The sequence below is a fragment of the Syngnathus floridae genome, chromosome 20 (assembly GCF_059516105.1).
Source record: "Syngnathus floridae isolate MCC-2025c chromosome 20, RoL_Sflo_1.0, whole genome shotgun sequence".
NCBI lineage: Eukaryota > Metazoa > Chordata > Actinopteri > Syngnathiformes > Syngnathidae > Syngnathus > Syngnathus floridae.
In genome coordinates, this window is record NC_142432.1 from 5,805,693 (window position 1) to 5,833,687 (window position 27,995).

The 27,995-nt window shown below is 45.0% G+C and overlaps 2 protein-coding genes across 3 annotated transcripts in view; one reads left to right on the top strand and one right to left on the bottom strand.

Annotated features, from left to right (window-relative positions):
* drosha (drosha ribonuclease III) overlaps positions 1–27,995 on the bottom strand; it is a 98,009-nt gene that overhangs the window by 68,059 nt on the left and 1,955 nt on the right. The window lies entirely within an intron of this gene.
* On the top strand, positions 940–27,175 carry LOC148380942 (cadherin-20-like). Its single transcript, XM_088364024.1, has 7 exons — positions 940–1,117; positions 22,104–22,369; positions 23,844–24,138; positions 24,395–24,514; positions 24,694–24,861; positions 25,664–25,851; positions 26,891–27,175. Exons 2-7 carry the CDS (start codon positions 22,181–22,183, stop codon positions 27,158–27,160), a joined length of 1,230 nt encoding a protein of 409 aa, XP_088220150.1. The 5' UTR covers positions 940–1,117; positions 22,104–22,180; the 3' UTR covers positions 27,161–27,175.

Sequence of the window (27,995 nt, forward strand, 5' to 3'; positions counted from 1 at the left end):
ATACAGTCATGACTGAATTCCAGGACTTGAACTTTGATGATTTCCGATTAGGGAATTCATCTTATCAGCCTAAATTGAAAGAAGGCATCTTTGACAAATGGGCAACACTAAATTCCAGAGTTTTGTATCCTTTTTAGTTAAACCAGAGCAGAGTTTAAAAATTTGATGATAATTGAGAGTATTCCTGGGAAGTCGGAAAAAATTAGCTCGTCACCAGTTAGGCCCAAAATTGTGACGCTCTGAAAAATCTCAAGGACCCACGTTGGAAAAGAAATAGGAAATCATCCATTTTGGTCTGAAATTGTCATTTCAATGAATTCCCTGGCTAATACATCCAAATGGGCCCTGACAGGAAATAGATTTTTCCGACGACTTAAATTGTAGCATGGCGCCAACGGTGGGTGATCTATTTGAGGATTTGTGACGTCAAAGGGTTGCGAAGCCCTGAATCAATAGTTTATTTGGCCAATCTTCTGTTAACACACAGACTTTTTTTTTTTTAGCTTTTTTTTTTTTTGAAGCTCGTGAGTTGACGCCTAATGATTCAATTTGTTTAGCAGCTTTGACTCATTTGCAGACGATAAATGATTTATCAGAGGGCCGCGGGTAGTAAACATTTACTTATTTATCAAACATATTTCTGTATAATCCTCATACTAGTTCATTTCCTCACGTTGGTCTGCAGCGAGCGTCCGAGGCTCTCGTCTCGCCAAGTTGCGATTCCACCTCTCAACCAGGTCACAGCCGTGGTGATGTGGTGGAGAGAGGGAGAGCCTTCGGAACGATCTAAAAAGTGGGGAAAAGTGAGCAAATTTCCAATCCTGCGGGTTAATTTGGTGCCTTTCAGCAGCGATTGGCGTGTCTAAACATTCATGAGGCGAGCAGCGGCAGGGTTACAGAAGGGGGGGGAGGGAGGGGGGCGAGGGCAGGAGGAGCATGAAGAGCGCCGGCAAGGCAGTCAGTGCAGGCGGAGGCGAGGCAGTGAGAGGAAGTGTGCATCTTCAACTGTGAATGTTACTTTCTCTCACATTTGAGGAGCAACGAGGAAAGGAGAAGGTGCTATTGGTTTGTTCTTGAGAGGAAGAAGATGAGAAGTTGAGCATCCAGAGATTAAAAGGTAACACCATCTTATTTTGTTAATTATGTCAAAAGATGAGGCTCTCAGCAGTTGGAGAAAGTGACTAAGGCGAATTTGTTGTGGAGGGGGGGGGGCAGTGGATAGTAACCATGGGGTGCGTCCGGTGGAGGGAGGAGGACGCGGTCAGGAGCTCGCTAACTACGGCAGCCAACGGGGGCAGCAGAATTTTTCGTAGCCTCTGAGACAGCACGCAGCTCTGCCAAGTCCGCCGCTTCTTAGGAGAAAGATTTCATTGTGCGGTTGATTCATGAGGCATCGACGTGACCCCGCTATCCCCCACCCCCGGCCCCCATCCGACCTCCCGCCGTGCCGGATTCACTTGGCCCAATGATGCTGGTGAGGCATCAACACTTTCTGGAAGCATTGTGGTGAATACTAAACGGGAGTTTCAGAGGTCAGCGTACTGTTAGGCGCATTTCTTGTTCTTCTCGCTGAAGATTTGCAATCAGGCTGAGAGACGAGGTAACAAGCTCGAACCTGGAGTTTTGGAGATGCTTCTAGATCTTTTAAGTTCTCCGATTGGAATGGCAGAAGAAGTTTTAAGCGGCAGTCTACCTGGAAAGTCTGCCTTGCAAGTTCTGGGTTCGAATTTTACCTTTGGTATGAAAATGTTGTTCCAGGTGTGTGGGTTTTTTCTACGGCATTCCAAAAACATTTAGGTTCCTTGCAGATGCTGGTTTGTCTTCCGTCAATCTGTAGGTGGCTGTCGTCCGTACATCTGTCACGTAACCTCCCGTTGTCTCGGCTTTCTTTGATGATTCTTTTTGTCATTGGACACCCTGGCTTGGTGTCGCGCATGTTGTCATGGCGATGGCAGATGAAACATGCTCAGGGGCTTGTCGGGCACAATGATGAAGTGGTGTGGATGGTTTTTGTGAGCTTTTCCACAGCGGTTGCGCAAGCTTTGGAGACTGAGGATGGAGCAACTTACCTCCGGGCTTATGTTGCAACTCCAGCTCAAGCAGAAAAATCAAAAATAACATCAGCGTTCGGCTGGAGTACTTGAAAGACGGTTTGGTGAGGTTTGAGAAGCTTTGAGGCTTTGCCCACCTCAAAGAGACTCAAAGGTACATGCTCCTGTTTTTGTTGTCTTTGTTAAGGTCAAGTAGATACCAAGTCCTCAAAGGCTGATGCGTATTTGTGGGTTTCCATTTGAATGAAGCAGCTGCTGCAATGGACTGCAAGCTTACCGACTGGCCAGTCTGAAGAAAGCAATCAGTGACGCAGGCAGTGGCTCTGTCTATTACATCAAGTAATTACATCCAGTAATAGACACCAGGACCTCCACTGCCGAATTAATTGGCATTGATTCACTTTCCTGCTTCCATTCAAGTCCTCAAGGACACATGTAAAAGGAAAACTGTTTTATTATGGAGCTGTGGTTAGCCTTTATTGCTGAGGTGGCCAAAGTATGGCATACGGACCACAAGGGGCCCAGTCCAATCATTCATCCAGCCCACAGAGCATCATATTTGTTTTTCCCTCAAATTGGTTTCTTCAACTTTTTTATGGTCCTTGAGCACCAAGGTTCGCCTCAATTTCTACAAATAGTCCCATGGAGTATTTGCTTGTACTTGTCCCCAAGGTTGTCTTGTCGGATCAGAATTCCTTTTGAATATTCTCCCACCAACACGGGTTTGCTTTGTCCGCCTATAAAAGATAACCTCGGGAGAAGTTCCCAGCTCTCACAATCCTTTTCAATTTGTTACACGCGGGTATCACAATGACAGTGACACACAATCGCGCCTTACGACAAACCCCGCAGGGACACAAGAAGAGAAACATGAGGAGCACAGAAATCCACGCACATACACGCTTTGCACCTTTACAAGGTCTATCATCCTCAGTTGACGGATTTTTAGCTAACTTGTTGAATTTTGAAGCACCTGTAAAGTGAATTTGTTGCTCATATTGGACAAGCTCGTTTTGGCAAAACGACGACTACTATTTTCGATTTAAATTCTTCACTCATTATGGAACAGGAAAAATTGAAAAGTCTATTCAGTACAGTGAATGCAATCGCCCTTCAAAATGATTGCACAGCCAGAAAATTTAAAAACATTCATTGCCTTCAGCAAATCTTTTGCTGATTTTGAGTTTCTCAGAATAAGTGTTTTTTCGTGTTTCTGATCAAGTGCAATCATGTATTCTTGATTTAGAGTTATTGACTTATTGTGAGCCGACACAAAGTTTATTAAAATAAACAAGTGATGGAAATGAGCTCTCCGGAGGTAGACGGTTGACGAATCTCTGGTGTAAATCTTGTTTCTTTTTTTGTTATTAGCTGACATGTTTTGTAGCTGGTGTTAAAATGGTTGGTGTTGACGCACGAGAAGCGTGTGACGCGGCACGCCAGGCGGCGACGACGGAGTGTGCAAACAAAGCAAAGCGGAAGCCCGCCGAGTGTTGGATGGTGGATTTGTCAAGGTTTGTCATTTGCGCGACGCTGGAGTCAACATCTGGCGGAAGTCACGCAAACGCCACATGCTGAGCCCCCGAAAGCTCAGATGCCCCGCTGCTGTAAAAAAAATCACTCATCAACACGTCTGTGCCGGCGCGCTTCGACAAAGCGGGCGCACTGCACTTTTCGAAAACCGTCAAACAAACATAAAATGAAATCGACCGGTAATCTCAAGAAAAAGCAGCCCCCCCCTCCAAGCTTTGTTTTTTCGACACAATGGTTTGACATTGAGCAAAATTTTCCACGGAAGAACAAAAAAATAAAAATGTTTAGAATTGCAACTGTCAACGCAATTGTAAAGCGTCACTGTTATATGACACATTTCTGCTGTTTGAACTCCAGGGGAGCGAGTGTATTGTTTGACGCTGAATAGCTCTCTCCGTCAAAAGCGAGCATTTTTATCTTTGTAAAGGCAACCGTTTTGAAAAGACATTTTGTCAGATGGCGCAGGTATAGAAAATAAGAGATTTAGTCAAGTCGTCAAACAAAATGGGCTGTGCGCAGCGATAAGTGGCGTATTATAAAAAAATGTAACAAGTAAAATTCCCGTTATCGCTTTCGATTAACATGCAAGCACAATGCATCATTTTCTTTAAGTCTGCCAGCGGGGACTGAGCAATTGGAGGGGGGGGGGGGGTTCTACATGAGCTGTTTATGGCGGACTTGCAGTTCAAGTCAATTGTCAACATGATTTATGGAGATGTGGGGCATCTTCACAGTGCCTCCTCAATCTTCCCTGACGAATGGCTCCCATCAACCCGTGTAGTGGCCGTTTGTTTCCTTTGCGAGCCAATTTTCAGGCAGACAGATGAGTTTAATCTGCCATGTTTTCTCCTGCTGGCAATTTTATCCCCGCATTCTAATTTGGTGCTTCAGGGAAATTGCGGGACTGGACAATTGCGTCAGAGAAGTTGCGGGACTGGCCAATTCCAAAGTTTTACCCTTCAAAGTAATCCTTCTGATATCTTTAATGGTTCTGCTTTTCATTTTGCAAAACAAATCAAAGGTTACTCCAGCATAGGCAGGAACTGTCAGATGCTCAGGTCACAATCATAATTTATTGATGATTATATCATTGATTATTACAGATTATTCTGATTTTAGCACATGGTATTATTGTTCTGATTATTGTGCATTATTACATAAGTGTAGTAATGTGTGTGGTATATAATTATGGTGTATAAAATATAGAAAAATCTGTATTATGAATCGATAAAAGAGATTTGAAAAGTTCTTTAACTTCTTCCTACTCCTTTTCGAGCTGTCCCAATTGTTGTTTAAGTTATTTACGACTTGCTTGGGACATTTTGTTATTGTCCTGTTTTCTTTTTCCTTTTATATTTTACTGATATCTTTTTCTGTTTTTAAGCTCGAAATAAAATTGATCAATCAATCAAAAAATTGGGCAAGATTTCTTTATCTGCATGCTGAAAAGAAAAGTTGTTGGTGCCATCAGTGGTCGAATTTTTTTTCTTCAAATGACCCGCTCGACCGGATGGGTGCGATGAACGGGAGAGGGAGGAATTTCTGTCAAAAAGCGCGGCGGCCCGGTCGGCACGGTAATGGAGGTGTAGTGTCCAAACACTTAATGGCTGTTTGGATGACACGCACCACTTATTGCCCCAATCATCTGCGCTCGCTCGGCAGCACCACTTGATTAATGCGACTGTCAGGATAAAAGGCTGCGCATATTAGCAAGGTGATTACGCCGCCTGGGAAACTCTTTGGAAAACAACAGAAAGCCTATGCAATCAACACGCTAACTTTTTCAAACTTTGCCTATTTAAGTTTTCTAATTGCACCCACCACCTACCCTCAAAAAAGAAATGAGGGTCTCTGGTGAGCAATCAGCTTCATCTCTCGCACAGATTAAGCTAAATTAACGACGGGGAGCGGAAAATTGTGACCTGCGCGGTGGTTGGGAGCGTGAGCTCGCATGGCATGAACAAAAATAGAAAAGAAAAACAGAACAATGGAAGAGCAGCCAGACAAAGGTTCATTGTGGATGGACTTAATGAGAGTCCCCCGCTCAAAGGACAACCTGTCATCCTTTTTACTGCGGAGATGCTGCAGAAAAAGGGGAGGAAAAAAAAAAAACTGGAAAGACAAATGCTAATGAGGACATAAGACAACACAGCACCTCACGTCGTGTCCTGGTGTGGATTTCAAAAAGGTTGGGACCTTCTTTCACAATAATACAGATGAATTCAGCCTCAGGACAGCGCAGACTGCCGGCAAACTTCAAATAAAAAAAACTAAAGAAGAATTGAAATATTTGTTTCAAAGTCTTGGCCCCGGCTGTCCCCATGAAGATTTTCTTTCCCGAGCTTGTGGGGTTGTTGCCCAGGTAACACAAACCATAGACATCCATTTTAAGTTCAGAAGACTGGCAACTCTCCAGAGGTGTGAATATTTGTCTAAATTCGGGATGGACTTGCCCTAAGTCAATAACAATGTTGAAGCGAGCGGGCGGAGCTTAATGTGATCAGTAACCCTTTCTTATGGAAAAGTAGAGCTTTGCCGCCATAGAAAAACCGTCCACCGAAATTGAGTATCCACAATCCCAAATCAAATAACTTCACCAAAATGTAATGGCCGAAGACAGTGAGTAAAATTTCATCGAAATTCTTTCAAGTAGTGAAATCCTGTCACGGACTCAAGATCATCACCTTGGAAAAAGTCACAAGATTGCCTCCCCCCCCCCCCTCCTGTCGGGATACTCGTTAATGGCGGATTCTCACGCTGCAATGATCAGGACAAAGAAAAAGCAAAAAAAAGAAGGCCGCTGTGCTTTGTGATCTGCGCCGGGAGATTTCAGGTTGCATGGGAGGAAAGCAGAAATAAATGCCCTTCTTCACAGTAAGACTTTATCAGCGAGCCAAATGGAAGCCAAACACTGGCAATCCCAATTTCATGCCCACAAACAAACAGAGACGCAAGCGGCGCTCAGCGGGCGCCCCGTTGTGTTTGCCGCTCTCGCAGCGTGATTCGTGTCGACACGCTCGGCAGACGCACCTTGAGGATGTCGCGCGGGGGTCACGAGAGGAGGACGCTCGCCCGGCGGGAACGCCGCCAAGCAGACGAGAGCGAGGGAGTGCCGAGGAAGTGGAGACAACAAGCGAGCCGTGACATTTGGCGGCGAGCGCTCTCTTCTTGACTGCCGTTGCGATAAACAAGCTGAGAGTGCCAGTGGAGTGATGAGGTCCCATCTGACAAGTTGATCCCACCTCAGCAAATTAGATCATAGCTTTTTTTTTGTGCTGCAGCTGTTTAACCTCCACGCCCAGTCAATCAGCTCCGAAGCCTTTGGGACCGGTCGACCGGTGTGAAAGGGGAGCGCAAAATAAAAGGTCTTTCAAAAACTTTCAGTCAGGGCAGCCTTTGGAATTACCCACAATCCTATTCGCAACACGTATGGTAGAACTCCCCCGCCTCGTCGACACGCTCTGATGTGATGCGTACAAGCAGCAAGACAAAGTCGAATGTCTGGCAGGCGTGTGTTTGTTCTGTTGCAGAGTGAAGGAGAAGATGAAGAGGAGATGTCACGATTGATAGCCAGCTTATCTAAACCTCATTGATTTTCACGTGTTCTTTGTAGCCCGTACAGAAAGGCCTCTGAACACACTCGCTGGGAAGCTTGTCAGAGTGGATGAGACTGATGAGGAGAACGGCAGGCATGGGAAAAAAAACAAAAATTCTCTCCGCCCACACCTTCCACACAGCAAACACATTTCCCCTGTTTAAACAAGAGGACGGCGATTCTCCTAGCGGACACACGGAGGTGTTTGTACAGAGAAGAACTAGCGTAATTGGCCTCCATGCCCGCAGGTCCGCTAGGCGAGTGTTTGACCCATCAGCCTATTTAAGGAACATGTACGCCTACTGAAGCATAAATGCCTAACGCCGGGAGTCTCCAAACATTCAAAGCAGACTCACACTGATGTCACCTGGAAAGCTATCCTGCCTTTCAATTATTCACTTGCTCCGAGAGCTGATTGAGAAGCAATCTCTTCAGCTTGGCTTCCTGTACAACCTCACATTGTGACACGGCACACTGGAGGAACCTGCTAGAACTGGAAATCCACTTCCGAACCAGCCGACACCAGTTCTCACTCGCGTTCTGTACGAGGTGCGTTCAATGACCACTCACACAGTCGGAAAACTTAATAATAGCGCCAAAAAAGTAACGACCAGTATGTGAGAGAGCGCATTGCAGGGAATATGTGAACGCATGCAATAATTTATTAGCGTAACTTTTTCTGTCTTCTCGGGGATATTTTTAGCAAGTGTAGAAAATTAAAACAGGTCCCCCCCCAAGCAAAGTTAGTTCAAGAATAAAGTGACATTTAATTTTTGTTATAAAGGTTTGAAAAAGCAAAAATAGTTTTCTGTGTGTTTTAAATACACTAATAGGGCGAAAAGTGTAATTTTTGGGATAATCCAGCACGCATTATTGGCTTTTACATTGATTCCTATGGGAAACGTTGCTTCTACTTACAAACGTTTTTACTTACAAACCCGATTGTGGAACCAATTAAGTTCATAAGTAGAGGTACCACTGTACATCATTTCCTGTGGTTTGTACCTCTTTCCTGTGGGGTTCCTCAAGGCTCAGTCTTAGGGCCCATCTTTTTGATGCCTTGCTTCTTAGAGATGCACTGAGCAAATTTGAATGCAAATATTTTAGCATAATCATGTCAGAAGTGGGACACGACGTCCTGAGGCCGTCCACGGTATGCCCTTGGGACACAGTGAAGACTCAACCATGACCAGTCGCCTGATGAGTGAACTGACTGCCTGTGTAATGTATGCCGTGTTTTTCGGAATATACTTCGTATTATTCATTAGAAGCTTAACCTTGAAGACAGAAGACAAGGACGCTCAGCTTGCGTGACATCGTAAAGAGAAAGGACTTCCTTGACTCCGAGGGGCTGAATGACGGGAAGACATGACGAGTTGTCGTGTTTCATGTTGACAAGAGTGCGATGGGTTATTTTTCCGCAAGGAACAAAAGAGTCCACCTACTGACAATAAAGTACAGCTCCCGTTGCGGGTGAGAAAGTTGTGTAGAGAATGACGTGATGAGGAAGGGTAAGATGATGCCGATGGCCTTGGGCTTTCGACACATCTTAATTTTTCTAGATCCTTCTTTTTGTCCAGTCCGAACTTCTTTTCAACTTCTACCAACCTCTAAGAACAATACCAGATCTCCTGGTTTCTTTTGTGGGTAGACATATCTACATTTATGATCCCCGCCTGGAAATGTCCCTACAAGGCTCCTTTGAACCATAGTGACATACTTCCCGTGGCTTTTCCGACATGTCTGTTTTCATTCAAACATAAACCCTCAGCAGGGATCTAGGCACCATGTGTTAATATCTGTTTATCTTCTTCCAACATTGGCAATGTCCACGCTCCCTAAATCCACAGGACTGCCACCTGCTACCTGTGATAGGTCGACGTTTTTTTAAAACAGACTCGTTCAGTTATGCACTTTAATTTATGGCAGCATTTATCTTAAAGGGTAGTTTTGTGATACAGACACAAGGTTGGGATACGTGGATGTCCGCTGGGTTGGAAATGAGTCAGGCACACCACACGTAGGGTTGGGGGGGGGGGCTTTTATCCTTCGCTGTCACGAAAGTCATCGTTAAATCATCTTTACTGCCATGCCAACATTTCTGGCACCTCGGCTGCCGAGTGTCTGTCACGCTGATGATGATTATGAGATGCATAGACGGGATTTTTTTTTTTCCATCAAGATCTTGTTGAATTGAAATGGTTGATTTATGTCAACAAATGTCCTCAATCTGTTTATCAGTTTGATAACAGCATGAATATTGTATTAAATGGCATTATTTTGTTTTTAGTTAGTCTCATGTGGAATAGATGACGTTTTTTTTGCGGCTAATGTGGAGCAGCCATCCAAAGACGAGGTCGCTAATCGGATAGGCCTGCATATAAAATGAAGAAATTTATGTGGCGTAGCTTCCCGCCTTTTTAATTCTGTCAACATGACATCTTTTATATTTACCCCAACAAACAGTCGATCCCCCACTTAGCTCCGCGTAGATCAATCCTCAGCCTATTTAGCTAATTGTTGGCACTTGTGAGCCGTGTGGTAATTCATCCCAGAGGTGTGTGTGGGGGGGGGGAGGGGGTTCAGATGAGACGTGATGGGTGGGCGGCGCAATCTGTCACTGGGTCGATTGTATCGGCGTGTGGAAGTCTGCAAGTCTCAACGTGTGTTTATCACAACTCTGCAGCTCGGAGGAGGAAGTTGAGAATGAAGAGGAGGATTATTAGTTCCGTTGATGGATGGGGCCCATAAGCTAACGGCGCTATTAGTATTATTATTACTTCGCTGGCATTATCATATTTTAAGAAGTCGCTAATTTGGTTTTCCAAGCCGTGCAGATATTTTAGAACATATCACAAACAAAGGTGAGCAATTGGTCACTGACCCAGAATCAGCTTGAGCAACATGTAACCGTGTAATTCTGAGAAATTCGGGCTTTGAGTGGACATTGACAGTCAAATGCTTTATGCAGGAGTGTCAAACTTATCTACCGTATTGTCTGGACTATAAGGTGCACCGGACTATAAGACGCACCTTCAATGAGTGGCCCATTTTAAAACTTTGTCCATATATAAGGCGCACCGGACTATAAGGCGCACCCTTAATGCATCATGTCAGATTTTTAATCCAAATCAAATCATTCTGCATTTTATCTTTTTTATTTTAACTTCAGACACAACAAATTACTTTATAATCACAAAATAATGATCCATAGTCTTTTTGATTCATGATTCATAGTCTTCAGCAGGCCACTTATGATTGATTTCATGACACAATGCTTTGGGACAGTTTAAATTTTGAAATTTGGTCCATATATAAGACGCACTGGACTATAAGGCGCACTATCGGCTTTTGAGAAAATTTTAGGTATTTAGGTGCACATTATAGTCCGGAAAATGCTGTAGTCATAGTTTCCTTCCGAGGGCCATTGAAATAGTCAACCCAAATAAATGTGTGAATGTCTCATATTATATATAGTGTAGGCTACACAACAAACGAGTGAATAACTAGATGAATAACTAGTTTTCAAAACAGAGACTAAGAAAAACTGTTCAAATATTTTAAAAAATATGAATGGTAATAAAAAATTGCTAGAAATATCACTATTTTTTAAAAGTGAAAATTGTAATTTTAGTATTGACATATGAATTTGATGCACAATTTGTCTTTGCGGGCCACATAAAATGATGTGGTAGGCCGAATCTGGCTGTCGGGCCTTGAGTTTGACATCTGTGCTTTAGTGGGTAAATCAATAGCTAAGCTGACTTAGAGACTGCAGATCAATTGTAGTGAAAAGAAGGCACAACGAGGCGAACAAAAGCACAACGTCTTTTCACCGGAGAGGTGTACGCATCCATTTTTGGGCGCACACTAAAATAAGCCGGGCGACTTGGACCAATTTGGATTGTTAATGGAAACCGCATTGAAGAAACCTCTCTGGCTTGCGAGTTAGTCAGCACACTCTCCATTTAACGTAATTACAGGTTAGCGGTGCGGCAGCAGACTTTTCAAACGTTGCTTTTCACACTTGACATTAACTGTGATGCCTGCGAGATGCTCAGTGGGAGGTTTCGCCTCGGATGACTCCGACGTTAATAATAAGATTCTGGAACAATCGCTGGGTGTCTGAAAAATCGAGACGGAAAAACATTTGTGTCTGGATGTCAGGTTGTTGAGTTCTGTACATGTATATATTGATTGACTCTATTGAACTGGACGTACAGCACCGAAGGTGTTGGCACAGCACGGGTTCTATTACAGCTTTGCGTCTCACGTTGCAGCTGTCGGGTTTTTGCACATCTGAATGATTACATTTGTCCTTATGCAGGTGCACGTCAAAGCAACAGATGGTGCCACAAAAACTCACCGGAAGCTTATCTTGACTGAATGGTAGATTGATGAAAGCACAATATTCATCAGATGTCTGGTAGTGATTGTACAAAATCTCTACCACTAGTTTTGAAGGATTAATAAAGCAGAGCTTCTGAAGACCTTTTGATGACAGCCTACGAAATTTTATATTGTTACAAGAAATTGGTCGCAGAGGCTAAATAAAACAGTTTTTTTTGTCCTCCTGGTCAAGGTTGTTTTTCATTCAATTTGATATTAAATTGAATTTTAAATGAAAGTTGTGACTCTGAGTTTTAGCGTGCAATTGTGAAATAATTTGAATTTGAAGAGCTCCTTTTTAGGTCATGTTGCCTCGCGCGAGGTCACCGCAATCCATGATGTGAGATGATGATGAAGAGCCAAATCAGGAGTATTCCTCTTGTTATGATTAAAGAATGAAAAGGTAGCGTAACATTTATCCTGACAGACAAGGGAAGGGGGGATGCAGCAATATGGATAATTACGTTTCTACCTTTCTCCGCCAGTTGCATTCATTGTCGTAATTAATTTCATTATTTCCGGCGCTGGCTGTTGAGAGCAGATTAGTTCTGTCGGAGTCGTGGGGATAAACACGGCGTAATTGCTTATTGCTCTCAGAGGCCGCCGCAGATTATAGCTAAGCTAATGAATGAGAAAATATCCAATCACCTCCAACACCGCCGAGCCTCCGCCGGCCGCTTTGTTTGCTCCCCTTTTGTTCCGCTACACGGGAAGTTTGACTTCTGGCTGGAAAACTCTTGAAAGTGACACCCCGTTGAACGAGAAGGCAAACCCGGGAGAGTCAGACAAATGTATTGGGACACCCACGGGATAAAGCGTCAAGAATGAGTAGAGCTGTTCCATTTTGTTTTTACTCTTTAGGGAATTCTGATGTTGGACAATCACCACTCTGGCTTAGTTTTTGGGCAACAAACCCAGCACTCAATTTAAAGTTAATTTCTACTCATGGCAGTACTGTGACGTTGTTGGCAGGTTCGAGAATATTTTGAATCTCTATCCACTATGGCCAAAATGTCGGGCTGATTCTAGTCCACATGATGTACGTTTGACACAGCGGCCGAATAACCCACTAAAAACGAGGGCGCTCGAAAATGGATGCCTCTATGGTTTTGTGCTGGAGCAAAGTTGGTCAAAACATTGCGAGTAAGCATTGCAATCTTGTTCCTGCCGAGGGGAGTCTGGCGCATGAGCTTCATTCACTCTCAAATCCAATCCACATTCTCACTTTCCCGCCGTCAAGCAGCATCCACGTGGACCAAGGTGCAGCGGACCAGAAATTCCCTCTGATGGAGGAGAGGGGCTCTGCGGGGAACGCTAACGCTAAAGCTAATCAGGTCAGACAGCTGCGTATTAGCCGTGCATCGTGTGCTCTGACGCACCGTGTGGTGTGCGTACCTGGACCTGCAGGCATGTGGAGATTCAGGAGTGGAAAGCTTCACAAATATAACCCGCGGGCTCTCCAGGCCTTGACTTTGAAACTTTTTGCAAGCTACGACAGCTCATAAGGTAGTACACGGTGCACCTTGAATTTAACGATCGTTAGCTTCCACGGAAAAAATCCTTCAGTTTTTATTCTGAGACGATGAAAATCTTAATGCCGGTTTAAGAAATTTGTCTATGCGCTAACATTGATGATATTTTGGTTATTTCTGTAAAATCCCTCAATTCATTCAATAACGGCAAGCTCTCGTGGAGCTTTCCCGCTGACACTCTAAGATTAGATATCGCGTCTGACTTTCCGCACTTCCCCCCACCTTAGAAACTGAGCGGGTGTCAGTTCTGTGAGTATAAAGGTGTCACATTATGCCAGCATGCCACGGAGGAATGAGTCCCGAGGTAATTTTCCCCGGGATAAGACCCAGAAGTGTCGCATCCTCACAGATTTGGCCTGAAGATCGATCGGACGATCAATGACGATCTTTGGCCTGATTTTCTGAGACTTGTCAAACATTCCCAGGTGTCAGATGTGCGAATCCTTCTACTATAACTTGATTGCTGTGACTTTGGAAGTATGCGACTAAGGTGTCACATTGGTGACAAGAATCTGGAGCTGCTAAGGCTGGCTACTTTCACAGAATATTGCTTTTTTTCCAATTTTAATCTTTTTTCCTACTCACCTAAAGAAGACATAAATTACATTGCCTTAATTGAAACTGATTTTGGTTTTGCTTGCCCTTACTGGGACTTTATTTCTCCAGATACAATCTCTTGATGCTTTTAAATGCTTTCAACGTACCGTATTTTTCGCACTATAAGGCGCACCTAAAAACCTCCAATTTTCTCAAAAGCCGACAGTGCGCCTTATAATCTGGTGTGCCTTATATATGGACCAATATCGATTCGTGGATGAGGACTAATTTATTAAAGTAAGCTTTATGTGTTTATTTTGTGTGTTGTGTGATATTAACGTTTGAGCAACGTTGAGTTATTGATATATTGTTATTGTTTTCACTATTTCGAGTGTTACTATATTGTGATTGCATTAACGTTTGAGCAAGGTTGAGTTATTTATTCTATGCGCCTTATAATCCGGTGCGCTTTACATATGGACAAAGTTTTAAAATGGGCCATTCATTGAAGGTGCGCCTTATAATCCGGTGCGCCTTATAGTGCGGAAAATGCAGTAAATGTTTTCAACGTGCAGTCGCATTTTCGCTGTTCGGATCAAAAACGTTGCCAACAAATACCAAATGGTTAATTTAGCAACACTGACTAGGTAAAAAAAGTTTGCAGCCTTTTTATTAGTACAACATGGGCATGTACACTGATCTGCTAAAGCTGCTAAAAAAAATCGAGGTGGGGGGGCGGAGGGGGTTCATACCAATCGGCCAGCTTTAAGGATGTAGCCCAAAAGTAATTTCCTGTTGTTGTGCATCAGTCATCGTGCAGGATCGAGGTCAAAAGAGCTTCACGCTTCCTTCCTTTGACACAACAGCATGTCAGGGTCAGGATCCAGTCAGAGAACCGCTGCGCTTCCACCTTGTGTTTTTGTCTAAATAATGACTTTGTGGAGGTGGTTGATAGATGTTCTCCTCCACACGAATTGTTTTTACACCTAGGGTGTTTTATGTGGAGGACGTTTGAGTGAACTTTAACCCTTACATGCTCCTTTTTTTACTATCTATTACGTGTGAGTGGAAAATTTAGACTAAATGTATGAAAAACCTTTAGGTAGGGTTTGTTTGAAGTTGGAAAGGGGGTTGGGGGTTGTGGGTGCAGACAGTCAGACGTCAACCCCATGGAACAATTTCCTCCTGTGATCACTGGCTCAGGACGAGTCCTCAAAGCGAGCGACACAGGAGACATGAATCTGCTGGTTAGACACCGCCGCCTTTGGATAGACCCCCTCACCGTGCCCACCGCCTCAGCCCCCGCCTGCATGCCAAATGTGTAACGAAGCGTGCGCGCTGTCTTCTAATTGTTATTCTATTGACTCTGCCGAGTGACTCGGGCCGACCTGCTGATGCGTGCTCCAGCGACCGCGACGTGAACCAAAGCGTCCATTCAAGGGTGGATGTTTGGCTGCATTCCCTGAGGGACGGCGAGGCGGACGAATGTAGACACACAACAACAGTTTAGTTATTTATTGACTTAATGGACGGTTGCTGTAGCATGTTCCAGATATTCGACGTGCAAGACGCAACCCCCGACTTTCATGCCACCCTGATGGCGGTGGGGGTGGGAGGGCCAGAGAACCGGGCGAAGGCCCTCTTGGAATCTGTGCTTGGTAGCCCTTTCAACAAATGAGTCTCAAAAAGACAATAATTCTTGAGGGTTTGACTGACGACTTGACAGTGAGGGGGAGCTGTAATCCTGACCCCCCACCGCCACAACCTCACTTGTGTTTGCTGTCAGAGTGAGTGAAGGCACTCGTGTGTTGAGTTGCAGGTTAATAAATATTGAAGCCGCATCCATAATGGAGCTGCTCACTCTGTTTGCTGTGCGTCAGTCACAACACGTAGCGAGAGAGCGACTTCAAAAGTCACTTTGCTCATTCAGATGTGGCGGCGCGAGCCGGGTCAAGAGAATCAAGAACAGGGGGTGGGGAGGGGCCAAGTATCAGAGGGGTCTGCGGTGCCGTCGCTCCTCAGCTCCCGTCAGCTCATCAAGGCCGGGTCTCTGTCGGAATACGGCATCAAACGGCTCGGGGAGCCTTTTATCCCCAACGCCGGCCACTCTTATTCCCCCTCCTCGTCTTAGCCGAGCATGGAAGTTTAACGTAGCGGAGTGAAAGTCAATACCCTGACACGCACACAATAACGACGTAAAGGTCACATGGAGAAGGATCCTGAAAGAAACAGCTTGTCTGAGGCCAAGCCGCCCAGCAGGAAGTCACATGATGCCGCTTAATGTCACGGTTCACTCTCCCAACCTTGTGCCAAGTGCAATGGCTCACAATTAAAGCTTCTCGCCACCAATTACAGAAAAGGTTGCCGCTTTGGCCCAGTACTGTCCCTCAACACCACAACAAGGATGTGTTCCCACGTTTCTATTCCCATTTGAGATAACAACAGAGGTGGCTCAACTACTCCCGCTAAAGTAAAGATACTTGCGTGGAAAAAAATGACTCCCGTGAATTAACAAAATATTTGTACCTCTGCAAATTAGACACGAGGTTTGCGGGTGCCCCAAAAAGCCACGGAGGAGTTCTTTGTACATCTCCGTGACATTTTTAATGTGGAGCAGCAGGGCAGAGAGCTGAGCTTCTTATCTGAGATGACACAGCGGCTTTAGTTCCTCTCCAGCATAACCTTCTTTCACGCCGTCTCCTCATGGCACCGGTGATACAAGCCGAGCGCTACGTGGGCTCGCAAAGTGAAGGCAGGTTGTTTGCTTCCGACCCAAAGTGTTTCTATTATTTGCAGTTGCCCGCCAGACACACAAAATGAGGATTCAAGTTTGCACCCGAGTGCTCGTGTTTCCGAGAACAAGTATTCTGACCTGTGAATCACGACTAAAAGGATTTTTGCCTGGCCCGAGAGTGCACCAAATCACATGCTAGGTATTGTTTGATTATTTGATTTTAAGAGTCCTTAATGTGAGCACTTACTTTGTCTTTTAGGCAAGAAAAAGGAATGCTGCTGCTGTATCATTACCTTGAATACATTAGCACCTCGTATACACTTGCATATTTCAGCTAATATTTAAATTAAACATCAGCAGCACTTAAGGACAATGCGAGCTTGTTTGCAGTCATGCTTCAGCGGCTCCTCTTATTGCATATTCATGTTTTAGCACATTCCTTGTGCATTAATTTAGCCAAGCGCCAAGCGGCGGTCCCTTCGTTAGTCAGCGTTATCGTTTCTCTTCCCACAGAATCAAAAACGCAATTGTTCTGTTGTCTTACGTCTGTCGCAGATGGACAAACCAAGACAGGTGAGGAGAGAATAAGCCAAATGTGAGATAAAAGGATGAATGATCATCGTTATCAGGTTAGCGACTCATCTACAACTGATATGAGATACGTACCTTCAAATTTACCGATGAAAATTCCAAATGGGCTCAAAGACTGACCCTTGAGGAACACCACAGACGATGCCAACAACCACAGAAAATTATGTATTTGCGTTCCGGATAGTCCCAAGATGCTTTTGCAATCAATGTACCCGACAGGCTAATTTAAACGCTCTCTTTAGGATGGAAGCTAAGAAACAAAACTCAGTCACTATTTTGCGCTATCATGCCGCAGCGTCCCGGAGCGTCGTACTTGTCATCTCGCACCTTTTTGTTCATCAAATGCGCTAACCAAAGCGCTCTCCGCTCGCTAAACGTCCCCCGTGAGCTCATTAGCCTAGCCTGGTAGCTAGGGCTTGCCTCCCTTCACTCCTTGAAAAAGACAAAGTTGTCTTGCTTTTGTTCTGTACTTTTCACTCTTTTGAACAAAGAAAGCTCTGCACATTCCCTTTTTACCCAAACTTTGTAGAGTCCAGTTTTTGCAGACATCTATGTCTGCGCTATTACAAAGAGGCATATTATATAATTTTGTGTACTGCCTTTTTGTGTTGCTTAGAGGCTTATAACATCTCAACAAAAAGATTAGCATGACGTTAGCAGACTGAAAAGCTAAGCTATGTAGTTGTTTTCATGAGTTGTCCACTATTCCCTTTACACATGTCTATTTTAAACGAAGCTTGTATGAGGAACCCGGGGAGGTGGCGATTTCTGGCGTGGTGACCCGACATGCCACGACCTTAAAGGAAGCCTTAAAGGGAGGCGGACAGGACGGCACGCGTGAAAGCACCGTGTCCGTTCGACATCTTGCATATTAGCCGCAAACCAAAGTCCACAAGCTTGCGCCACACCACTGTATCCAATCTATTTCTACGGTGGATCAATGCCTTTGTGCGGCGGACCCTCAGGGACGTGTTTTTCAGATACACCTCCCCACATTTCCCCACCCGTCCCCACTCCACCAAAACGAGACTTTCAAAGCTGCTCCATAAGCCTTTTAGCTTCAATTTGTTCTGCCAATTATTATCCCGGCTCTGTCACCGGGATGGAAGCCGCTGCTAGGGGGGCCCCTATTCGGCCTTTTCTTCCGTGGGAGGGGGGGGGGCTTGCTCAGACACCCGCTGACAGATTGACTTGGGTACTGAGCACAGACAAAGATGGCGGGGGAGGGAGGAAGAGGTCAGGGTGGTGATGGGGGTGTTGAAGAATGACCCGCCCCAAAAAAAAAAAGACATGTACCAGGGAGAGACGTATTGAAGTTAACTTCTTAAACCATCTGGTTGTTTAAAAAAACGATTCGAGTGCGATTTCATTTTTTCCAAAAGTGACACCAGGAAGAGAAAGATCGAAGTTAAGTTTTACCCACTTGGCTTCATGGTCTTCAATGTTTTTCGAGGGGTTAGGAAATGGAATTTTCCATCACTTTAGTAAATCCAATATTTAAACACTTGCGAGTGTGTAATGAAAAGCAAGAAGGCGTGCACGCAGCCGCCTGTTCCTCTCTAATATATTCTCATTTCACTTCCAACATGCTCCATCGCCTCTCCGATATGATTCTCCCGAGGAGGAATGCGGCGTGGCCCGCTCTCTGGCGGCGCCGTTCATTCCGTGATTGCCTCTGCGAGACCCCTCGCCTTCTCCCCAAACACGGATCACATCTCCGTGACCGTCCCCCAATCTTCCCCCGCCGCCGTTTGTACGCCCGCTGCCACAGCCTCATTTTTCAGTATTTTTCCAGCAATTTAGGAAACTAATTGCTGCTCCTCTGACTGACCATGGATGCAATTACATGGGAAGCTTCATTTTTTATGCTCTTGAATTCCTCCGCAGGCTTTATTAAATCCAGCCGCACACCGAGCGCCGCACCCCAACACCAATGAGCAGTTGCGGTATCGTTTTCGCAGGCGGTTTGTGCTACAAAATTACCCCCCAAAAAATATGACCAAAGTCTTAAGATATTTTAATGTATTTCCGTCCGTCTCTATCCGCCCAGACACGTAAACGGGATATCCAGAATGTTTCAGAAACCGGAATTCTGACCTTAACCCGAATACTGAGTGCATGTAAAGGTAGTCACATTCTTTCCCGTATTACATTTATTTCCCGACCTGATTTCAACACCCCCCCTGTCACTATCCTGCTGTCAATCACCACTCTCCAACCCTCCTTCCTTCCTCTTCAGTTCACTCCTCCCTCCGGCTGCATTAGCAAGGGAGGGGGGAGGCCGTCTCGCTGATTGCATGGAGCAGGACAATTGGCGCTCAGGTCCGATTGCCCCCCCCCCCTCCAGATAAGCAATGCCAGCTTCCATGCGGAACAAGAAGAGCATGCAGACGGAGGAGGCGGGCAGTCCAATAAACTTGCAGAAATGAGTGAGGACTGAAGGTGACTTTGCTTGGACGGGGGGGAGAAGCTAGAGATACGAGACGAAGACACGGAGGAGTTGTAGCGTAAGAATTAGGTAAGATGATTACATTTGATGTTGCACGTGAAAAAAGATGCTAGAGACCCGTTTGTCCTTTTTCTCTTTACGCTTACTTTTCTACAATAGCTCGTTTTGGATTTCAACTATGGGCTCGAGTGGGAAGTACGAGAGTTTGACTATTTCAATACTTCATTCAATTTCTGGAAAGACTGGAAGAGTCACAGATAGGAATCGAAACTGTAAAGTATTTGCCGTGTGTACTGGACTAAAATATTGTAAATGGCAGCGAGATGGTTTGTTTTACAAAATCACGAATAAGGAACATGACATCCAGAAACAAATTATGTGAATTCCTCCAGAAGTCCACTTTTTTGGAAACACGACTTTAGACTAGGTAGGCCTGGCCTCATGCTGTTTTTGTCAGAAAGTGAAGGAGGAGTTCTCAGATGTTGTGGCGAATCAAGATGCCAAGCCCATCTACCATTCGGAGCACATCAAAACTCCCGTAGGCATTCAGACCTCAAAGCTCAACCTGAGCCAATGTTCTACTTTCTTCTGATGACTCATACCTGGGGTTGAGCTCTGAAGCCTTTTTTTGTTTTTTTCCAGCAGCATTTGCAAATGGACCGACGGGCAAACTCTCGGTGATGTCGTTTGACTTAATTTGAAGGGATGCGTGGCTTGGTTTGACTGACACTGATTGCAAACTCTCCTGCTTGATGTTTATGCCTGATGACATCATCCCCTCGCCTGGGACCGCCGCCAGTTTGTGTGATTTAATTTCCTCGTAAATGACAAGACTCCTTTTTACGACATTCTGCTGACACTAAATGAACCAGCCGGTCTTTGAGAGAAAAGACACGGCACTCTAGGTTTTTGTAAGGCCTCTCAAGTATGACATGTCAGCAAAAGTATTGAGACACAATGCACCTACTGGCAAGGTAATGGACTTTTTCAACATGACATCACACATATATCCAGATGATGATTTTATTTAAAAAAAAAAATTTCACTGGATCTCCCAATGGCGTATAAAGGGTGAGCATCAGATTTTGTGTTTAAGTGTAAGGATAGGGTTAGGGTTAGGGTTAGCTTGAGGTGTCACTCTAGCTTGTTGTTATTTCTTTATACGTTCCACAGCAGGCTGGTTGGGATCCGGCGTGTAAAATTGATTGTGCTTAACAAATTGGCCGTGACCCTTCAACTATCCAGAGGGGGGCGGTAGCCTTTTTCACGGGTCCTCCCACTTTTAAAGACCCTTTTCCACGGCGTGGGGGGTTTCTTTTTGCATCGGAGTTGAAAGTATTGCGCAAAACACGACGACTGTGAAATTAACACTTGATTGTGCTTCACATTCCCAAATTATACGTTTGTGCCACACACTGAGATGACTTTAGTGATCTCATCCAATTTCATGGCCAATCTCACTCAGGAGAGTGGAGACCTCCACCAAGGCACAACATCAGAATACATATACTCCCTCCTGCTCCTGTTGCTTTCAACTGGAAAGCATGGATAGCCACAAGTTTTTAATAAAAAAAGTGTATATTATATAACATTTATATTACATTGTAAGTCCTTACTTTTATAAAGATTTGAAGCATAAGTGAACCGACTTTTCCTGCTTTGTATTTGAAATTTCACACAATTCTGCAACACACCAAGTGCAAGTATGACCAAATGTATCCTCGACCGTGCTGCTGATTTCTTTTATTATTATTTCCCGTGCCGGCAAGACGCCCGAGAAGTGTGTAAAAATGAGATTTAGTCGGTGTGACGGCTTTGCGCTGACACATATTGATGAAGTCGTAGCTAGCCTATATAGACTGCCGGCATTATGTGCTGATGATGAAGTGTGTTGTTGCTGGTGCATTTAATGGAGCAGCAGGTGGAGCGGCGCTGAGGCTGTGCTCCATCATTCCCTGCCGGCAGATGCTTGCTCTTTCCCTGCATGGCCTCCTGCTTTATTTGCCCTTTTTACGACGTCAAACAAAACTGATAGTATTTTCCCCCTTTGGATTCAAAAAGTGACGTCGCATGCGTACCGGAATGCGGTGGCAAAGTTAAGCTTCTTCATATGATGCTCCGCCCCCCCGTCCCCCCACCTCCTCTTCATCTTCCGGCAGCTGCTCATTCTTAAACAAGTGGCTAGCAAGTTTAAAGCAGCAAGCATTGCCATCAAAAGCTGCAAAACGGCTGTGACCTCACAGGGGCGGAGTGGGAGCAAATTTGGCGTCTTTGTGGTGAGCGGCGAGGTTAAATGTCAGCCGTCCCGCCCGCCGCACACACACAAAGCGGTCACGCCCCCCCCGAGAGCCGGGGACAATGTGGAGCGAGCTGGCAGATTGAGAAAGTCTGCAGACAGTGGCACAAAAGCGCCTGCTCTCACAAAAGCATCATGGAGTGCAGCAGTCTATTGGCTTCACAAAAGTGGCATAGGACCAGCAGTCAAGAAGAAAAGTTCTCGGCTCCTCCCGCCACACCGCCTTTTAACCGCTTGCCGCCTTCCAAGCAGATGCAGGCGGCAGGCGCTGCAAGACAAGTACCAAGTCTTAAGGTCCGCTGTGGCCCAGATGACCAATAACGTTAACAACCACGCAATATTGACTACAAAATGTCTTGTGCTTTCTCTTAAAACAACTCTAATTATTGTTTGCAGACAAATTACCACTGCCATCCATCCCTTCATCAGAAGAACAGAAGATTTAAAAGAGGACTAGAACTGCGGACTTGATAATGGAGCCCCGGTCGGCATCTTGGCTATACATCACGATGTGCGTGATGAGCCTCCTTCCCCAAGGCTTACTGGGTAACCATCCTGCAGACTCCATGCCGAGGGTCCAGAGGGTGAAACGAGGTTGGGTGTGGAACCAGTTTTTCGTTCTGGAGGAGTACACCGGGCTGGACCCGCTTTATATCGGAAAGGTTGGTCAACACATACATACACACGCATATTTACAAAGACTGATCCCTGGTTCTGGACCTGCTCCCTGAGACAACTTTTGTTGTGAACTGGAGCTACACATAAAACTAAATTGCATGACAAATACTGGTCTTAAACATCTACTGGATTATGGTTAAGGTTTGGTTCGGGTGAATGGGTTTAAAATTGAACTGATTGTAGCGGTCAATAGAAATGTTTGAGATGGCTTAGGATTCAAATTTTTCGGTATCTGAAACCGTTAAAACAATCAGTGTTCCGAGCAACACCAGTGCTTATTAAATCTCCAGACAAGCTTCTTCAAAAAACTGCAGTCTTGGTCCTGAGAAGCCTTCACAGAAAATGCACATTGACGCATTGAACTGTTGCGGTGTTGCGGAATTAAGCGATTATTCGGTGAAAGCACCTTTAAAGACTGATCCAAACACACCTAATGAGTGTAGGGGGGATTCCGAAAGAAAATTCCCCCCAAACAAGTCCTGGGCCATGATCAGTTGCCCGGCTAACAAGTCCTGAGGGAAAGTCATCTTGGGAATCCGAACGGAGGAAAAGTGGGCTAGCTTGAACTGGTCATTGGGAAAGCCGCTCCTAATCTGCTTCAACTTTGAACAATCTTAAGTCAATTATTTCCCAGCCATATTGAAAAAATAATGTTTAAATAACCACATTCGCTTTGAAATTGTCCCTTTTCTTTGTTACTTCTGTTGATTAACACACAAGATGGCCGTCAAGGGTTGCATTAAGCGGTGCCGTTTGATGACAACGAGGCCCTTGACAAAATCCCAGAGTGATTTCCCATCAATAGGCTGCCATTTGGACTCGCCGACTACAAAAGATTTCTGATTGCGCTGCACGGTCGCCCCAGCAACAAAAGGGTGGTGATTTGCCTCTGATTCTACGGTGATTAGGAGTCGCCGCACCAAACAGCGTTTCACTGCCAGCCTAATCTTGGAGAGGTCAACATGTGCTTTTCTGCTTGCTTGACAAATGTCAACATTAGCATCGATTGCACTGCTGTGTTCTTTTTAATTAATAGAATTTGGAATTGATTCCCTGGCGGATCAATGAAGGATTATCTCATGTTAGATCCAACAATGAGTTGTACCACTTAGCCCTGTGACATATTCTGATTATCTTATTACAAGAACAGACCTGGTATCACTTCCATATCCATGTGTCTAAGCATTTACGTTTTGTGCGATAGGGATTGGAGGTTATGGTTGGAGTTGGTATGGTCTGGAAATTAGTTACTGGATTGGGAAGAAGTGGAAGAGAATAGGGTTTAGGGTTCGTAGGGTATGCTCAGGTTGGGCTTAGTGAGTTGGTGGTCAGGTTACTGGATATTGGATTTGGAGTATGGGTTACGGTTCTCACAGGCTACTGAATCTGTAGTCTTGATCCTTAGAAGAGAGTTCCCGCTGACTCGATAAACTCTAAGCATTCTTGTTTTGAACAAAGCTCCACTCGGACATGGACAAAGGCGATGGCTCCATCAAGTACATCCTGACGGGCGAAGGCGCCGGCATCACCTTCACCATCGATGACAGCACGGGCGATATCCACGCCATCCAAAGGCTGGACCGTGAAGTCAAGGCGCAGTACGTACTGCGAGCTCAGGCCCGCAACCGCCTCACCGACAGGCCGCTCGAGCCCGAGTCGGAGTTTATCGTCAAGATCCAAGACATCAACGACAACGAGCCCAAGTTTCTTGACGGACCATATCGGGCGTCTGTCCCGGAAATGTCCAAAATAGGTACAACCCATTTATGCCAGATGAAGGACGATACAGTATAACCTCTGTCATTTTTAAAAATTATCTAAATAAAGTTGTGTTGTATTGTACTAACAATGATTACAATATTTATGTTGGACAGAGGAGAGGCACTTCATTTAGTCAGGCCTTGTCTGAACAAAAAAGTGCTTTGATGGAGCCTACATTAAAAACCTTACTGAATTTGAAATGTAATCATGGTTTATCTATAAATGGCGAACCATTTCATCCCTGCCAGGAACGTCAGTGATTCAGCTGACCGCTACGGATGCCGACGACCCGACGTACGGCAACAGCGCCCGCGTGGTCTACAGCATTCTGGAGGGTCAGCCTTACTTCTCGGTGGACGCCAAGACCGGTACGCGAGGCCCGTTTGCTACAACACATGTTGGAATGTCACAGTTCCAAGACCTAAGACTTGGGTTTGGACTTGAGACATGATGAGGTCTTATACTGACATGTATATGTCTTTGCCGTATGACATTGGGGGGGATGCCAAGCTGTGTAGCTTTATGGGTTTGGCACGTGTTTCCTCAGGTGTGGTACGGGTCTCCCTGGCCGACATGGATCGGGAGACCCGGGAGAACTACACGGTGGTCATCCAGGCCAAGGACATGGGTGGCCAGCTGGGCGGCCTTGCCGGAACCACACGCGTGGACATCTCGCTCGGCGATGTCAACGACAACCCGCCCGTCTTTGACCAAAGTGAGACATCTTGAGCTTTGCCACACATACAATTTTCTCAATGTGAGGGTTAGGGTCGAGTTAGAGTTTCAAAAGAAGCAAAGACGTGGATTCCATATTAAAGTTGCAAATCAATGTTAGGGTTTAAAAAAGAGTTTTGAACAAGGGTCAGGGCTACTCTAAGGCAGGATTTCAAAGTGGGTTTTTCAACCAGGGTTTGAAAGTAAGGCTTTAAGACAGGGTGAGAGTTTCAAAATAACATACAAGGTGTTTCTCGCCAGTATAAATTTTTTTAACCAAGGTTAGTTTTAAAGTACAGTTGTGAAGAGACGGGTTTAGCATTGCGTCACAGAATTTTGTTCAAACTGGCATTATTTATACACTGGTGAAGCGGACCTGAGCGATCTTATTGTTGCAGGACATCAAAGTCATAAAAGACATCAATGAAATATAAAAGACATCAATGAGAAATGAAAGACATCAAAATGTAGCGGAACAAATTGTGCATGGACAGTTTGATGCTGCTACAACTTACTGAGCCTGGGCTAGTATTCTAAATGATTTACACTTAATCAGAGAACAGACTTGTACAAGAAATGCTACAACATCACAATGAAAACATACAATCGAAGAAAAAAATGGATACTTACAGTTTTCTTGTTTTAAAAAATGTCTTCAGAAGGCTTTTTCTCTTCTGTTATATTTCGTTTGAGTTCCCCTGCATATGTTTTGTAGTGTTTCCAGAACTAGGTTGTCCTCTGGTGTGGAGGTTTGGCTCCCTCTTGTGGTGGTTAGCAAAATGACCGGCCCATCCTGTGCACAGGGTTGTACCAGATGAGCGTCCCTGAGTCCGCCACGGTGGATTCGGAGGTGGGACGCATCCAGGCCGAGGACCGTGACGTGGGAGTCAATGCCGACATGATGTACCGCGTCATCGATGGCGACGGCAGGGACACCTTTGAAATCGTCACTGACACCAGCAACAGATTCGCCATCATCACCGTAAAAAAGGTGGGGCTATACTTTTGAGGCGGGGTGTCAAGGCAGGATTAGGATTTTAAATTGGGGTTTCAAGATTGGGTTCAGGTTTTAAACACTGGGTAGGATTTCACTTTGGGGTGTCAAAAGATAGATGGGGCTTTAAATTGGGTTTCGTGGCATGATTAGTGTTTCAGGACTGGGATAGGGTTTTAAACAAAGGGTAGGGTTTCAAGCCTTGCATAGGATTTTAAAATATGATTTAGAACCTAGATTACAAATTCAAGATTGGGTTTCAAATTGAGGTTAAGCCTCTAAAAGAGCCTTGGGGTTTGAATGTAGCATTTAAATCTAGTGGTAGGGTTTCAAATTCGGGTGTCAGGTCAGAGTTAGGATTTGAAATAAGGGTTAGGGTTTCAAGTCAGGGTTCTAAGCCAAGGTTAAGGGTTTGAATTTAGGTTTAAAGCCTCAGTTAGGGTTTTGAACTAAAGTTAGGGTTTCAAGCTTGTCTTGAAGTGTTGTTACATGTTTCAACAACAGATTCGCCATCATCACCATAAAAAAGGTGGGGCTATACTTTTGAGGCAGGGTGTCAAGGCAGGATTAGGATTTTAAATTGGGGTTTCAAGATTGGGTTCGGGTTTTAAACACTGGATAGGATTTCACTTTGGGGTGTCAAAAGATAGATGGGGCTTTAAATTGGGTTTTGTGCCATGATTAGTGTTTCAGGACTGGGATAGGGTTTTAAACAAAGGGTAGGGTTTCAAGCCTTGCATAGGATTTTAAAATATGATTTAGAACCTACATTACAAATTCAAGATTGGGTTTCAAATTGAGGTTAAGCCTCTAAAAGAGCCTTGGGGTTTGAATGTAGCATTTAAATCTAGTGGTAGGGTTTCAAATTTGGGTGTCAGGTCAGAGTTAGGATTTGAAATAAGGGTTAGGGTTTCAAGTCAGGGTTCTAAGCCAAGGTTAAGGGTTTGAATTTAGGGTTAAAGCCTCAGTTAGGGTTTTGAACTAAAGTTAGGGTTTCAAACTTGTCTTGAAGTGTTGTTACATGTCTGTCTGGCAGCCACTGGACTTTGAGGCCAAGCGCAGTTACACGCTGAAGGTAGAGGGTGCCAACACGCATGTGGAGCCCGCCTCTTCATTTTCCCGCCATGACACCAACACCTTCCACGACGTCACCATTGTGCACGTAAGCGTGGACGATGTGGATGAGCCACCCGTGTTCGACGCGCCGGCTTACTTGGTGGATGTGGCCGAGGACGCTGACGTGGGCACGCTGGTCAAGACGGTGGCTGCCAGGGACCCGGACAGCGCCAACAACACTGTGAGGTGAGAGGTCACCCCATGAATGTGTTGTCAGGGACATGTGTGCATCCTCACCCACTTGTGGGCAGCTACATAAAAATAACCTAGTCAGGTGTCCCCAGTCATGGCAAATGAGGAGGATTTAGCATGTGATGAGCAAGGCGCAATGCTGGTTAGTTGCCAACAGAGGTCACCATTACACAATGCTAGCTTGACTGGCCACTATGAGCAGTCTCCTCTTTGTCCTCTTCCATGTCCTACTCCAGATTCTTCTCTTTCTTCTCCTCCAACTGGTTGTTTTTATACTTCTCATCTTTCCTTTTTCTTCTTTTCCCTATTATGCTTCTCATCCTCGCCCAAATCTGACTTAGTCTCCTCTTTGCTTCATCTTCGTGTCCTTGTCCTGTCCTTATCTTGCACCTTGTGGTCCTTCTCTTCAGGTACTCCCTGGACCGTTCCAGTGACCCGGACAAGTTCTTCTACGTGGACATCACGTCTGGTGCTCTGATGACATTGCGTCCGCTGGACCGTGAGCAGATGGGCTGGCACAACATCAGCGTGCTGGCCATGGAGATGAGTAAGTGCGGTGACTCCTTCGGGTTTTACTCAGAATGAAAATGCTGCAATATTGTCCCAACTACTGCCAAGGGGAACTTACCTGATGAAAGATTTTTTTTTTTTTGATTGGTCCCCTCCACAAGTACGGATGCCTTTATAAAAGGCCAACCTGATACGGACACCTGTTATCAGTACTCACACATCCCTAAATTTAGGGCTCTTAACAAAGATGAGTGGTTCAAGCCAGGGTTTGGTTTTCAGAGTAAGGTTTCAAACAGACACGATCTAGGTCAGGTTAGGGTTTT

Coding starts and splice junctions, on each gene's coding strand:
- LOC148380942 (XM_088364024.1), top strand. CDS start 22,181: ATGGAGCCCCGGTCGGCATCTTGGCTATACATCACGATGTGCGTGATG. Junction 24,139..24,394: donor CCCGGAAATGTCCAAAATAG/GTACAACCCATT, acceptor CATCCCTGCCAG/GAACGTCAGTGATTCAGCTG. Junction 25,852..26,890: donor CCATCATCACCGTAAAAAAG/GTGGGGCTATAC, acceptor TCTGTCTGGCAG/CCACTGGACTTTGAGGCCAA.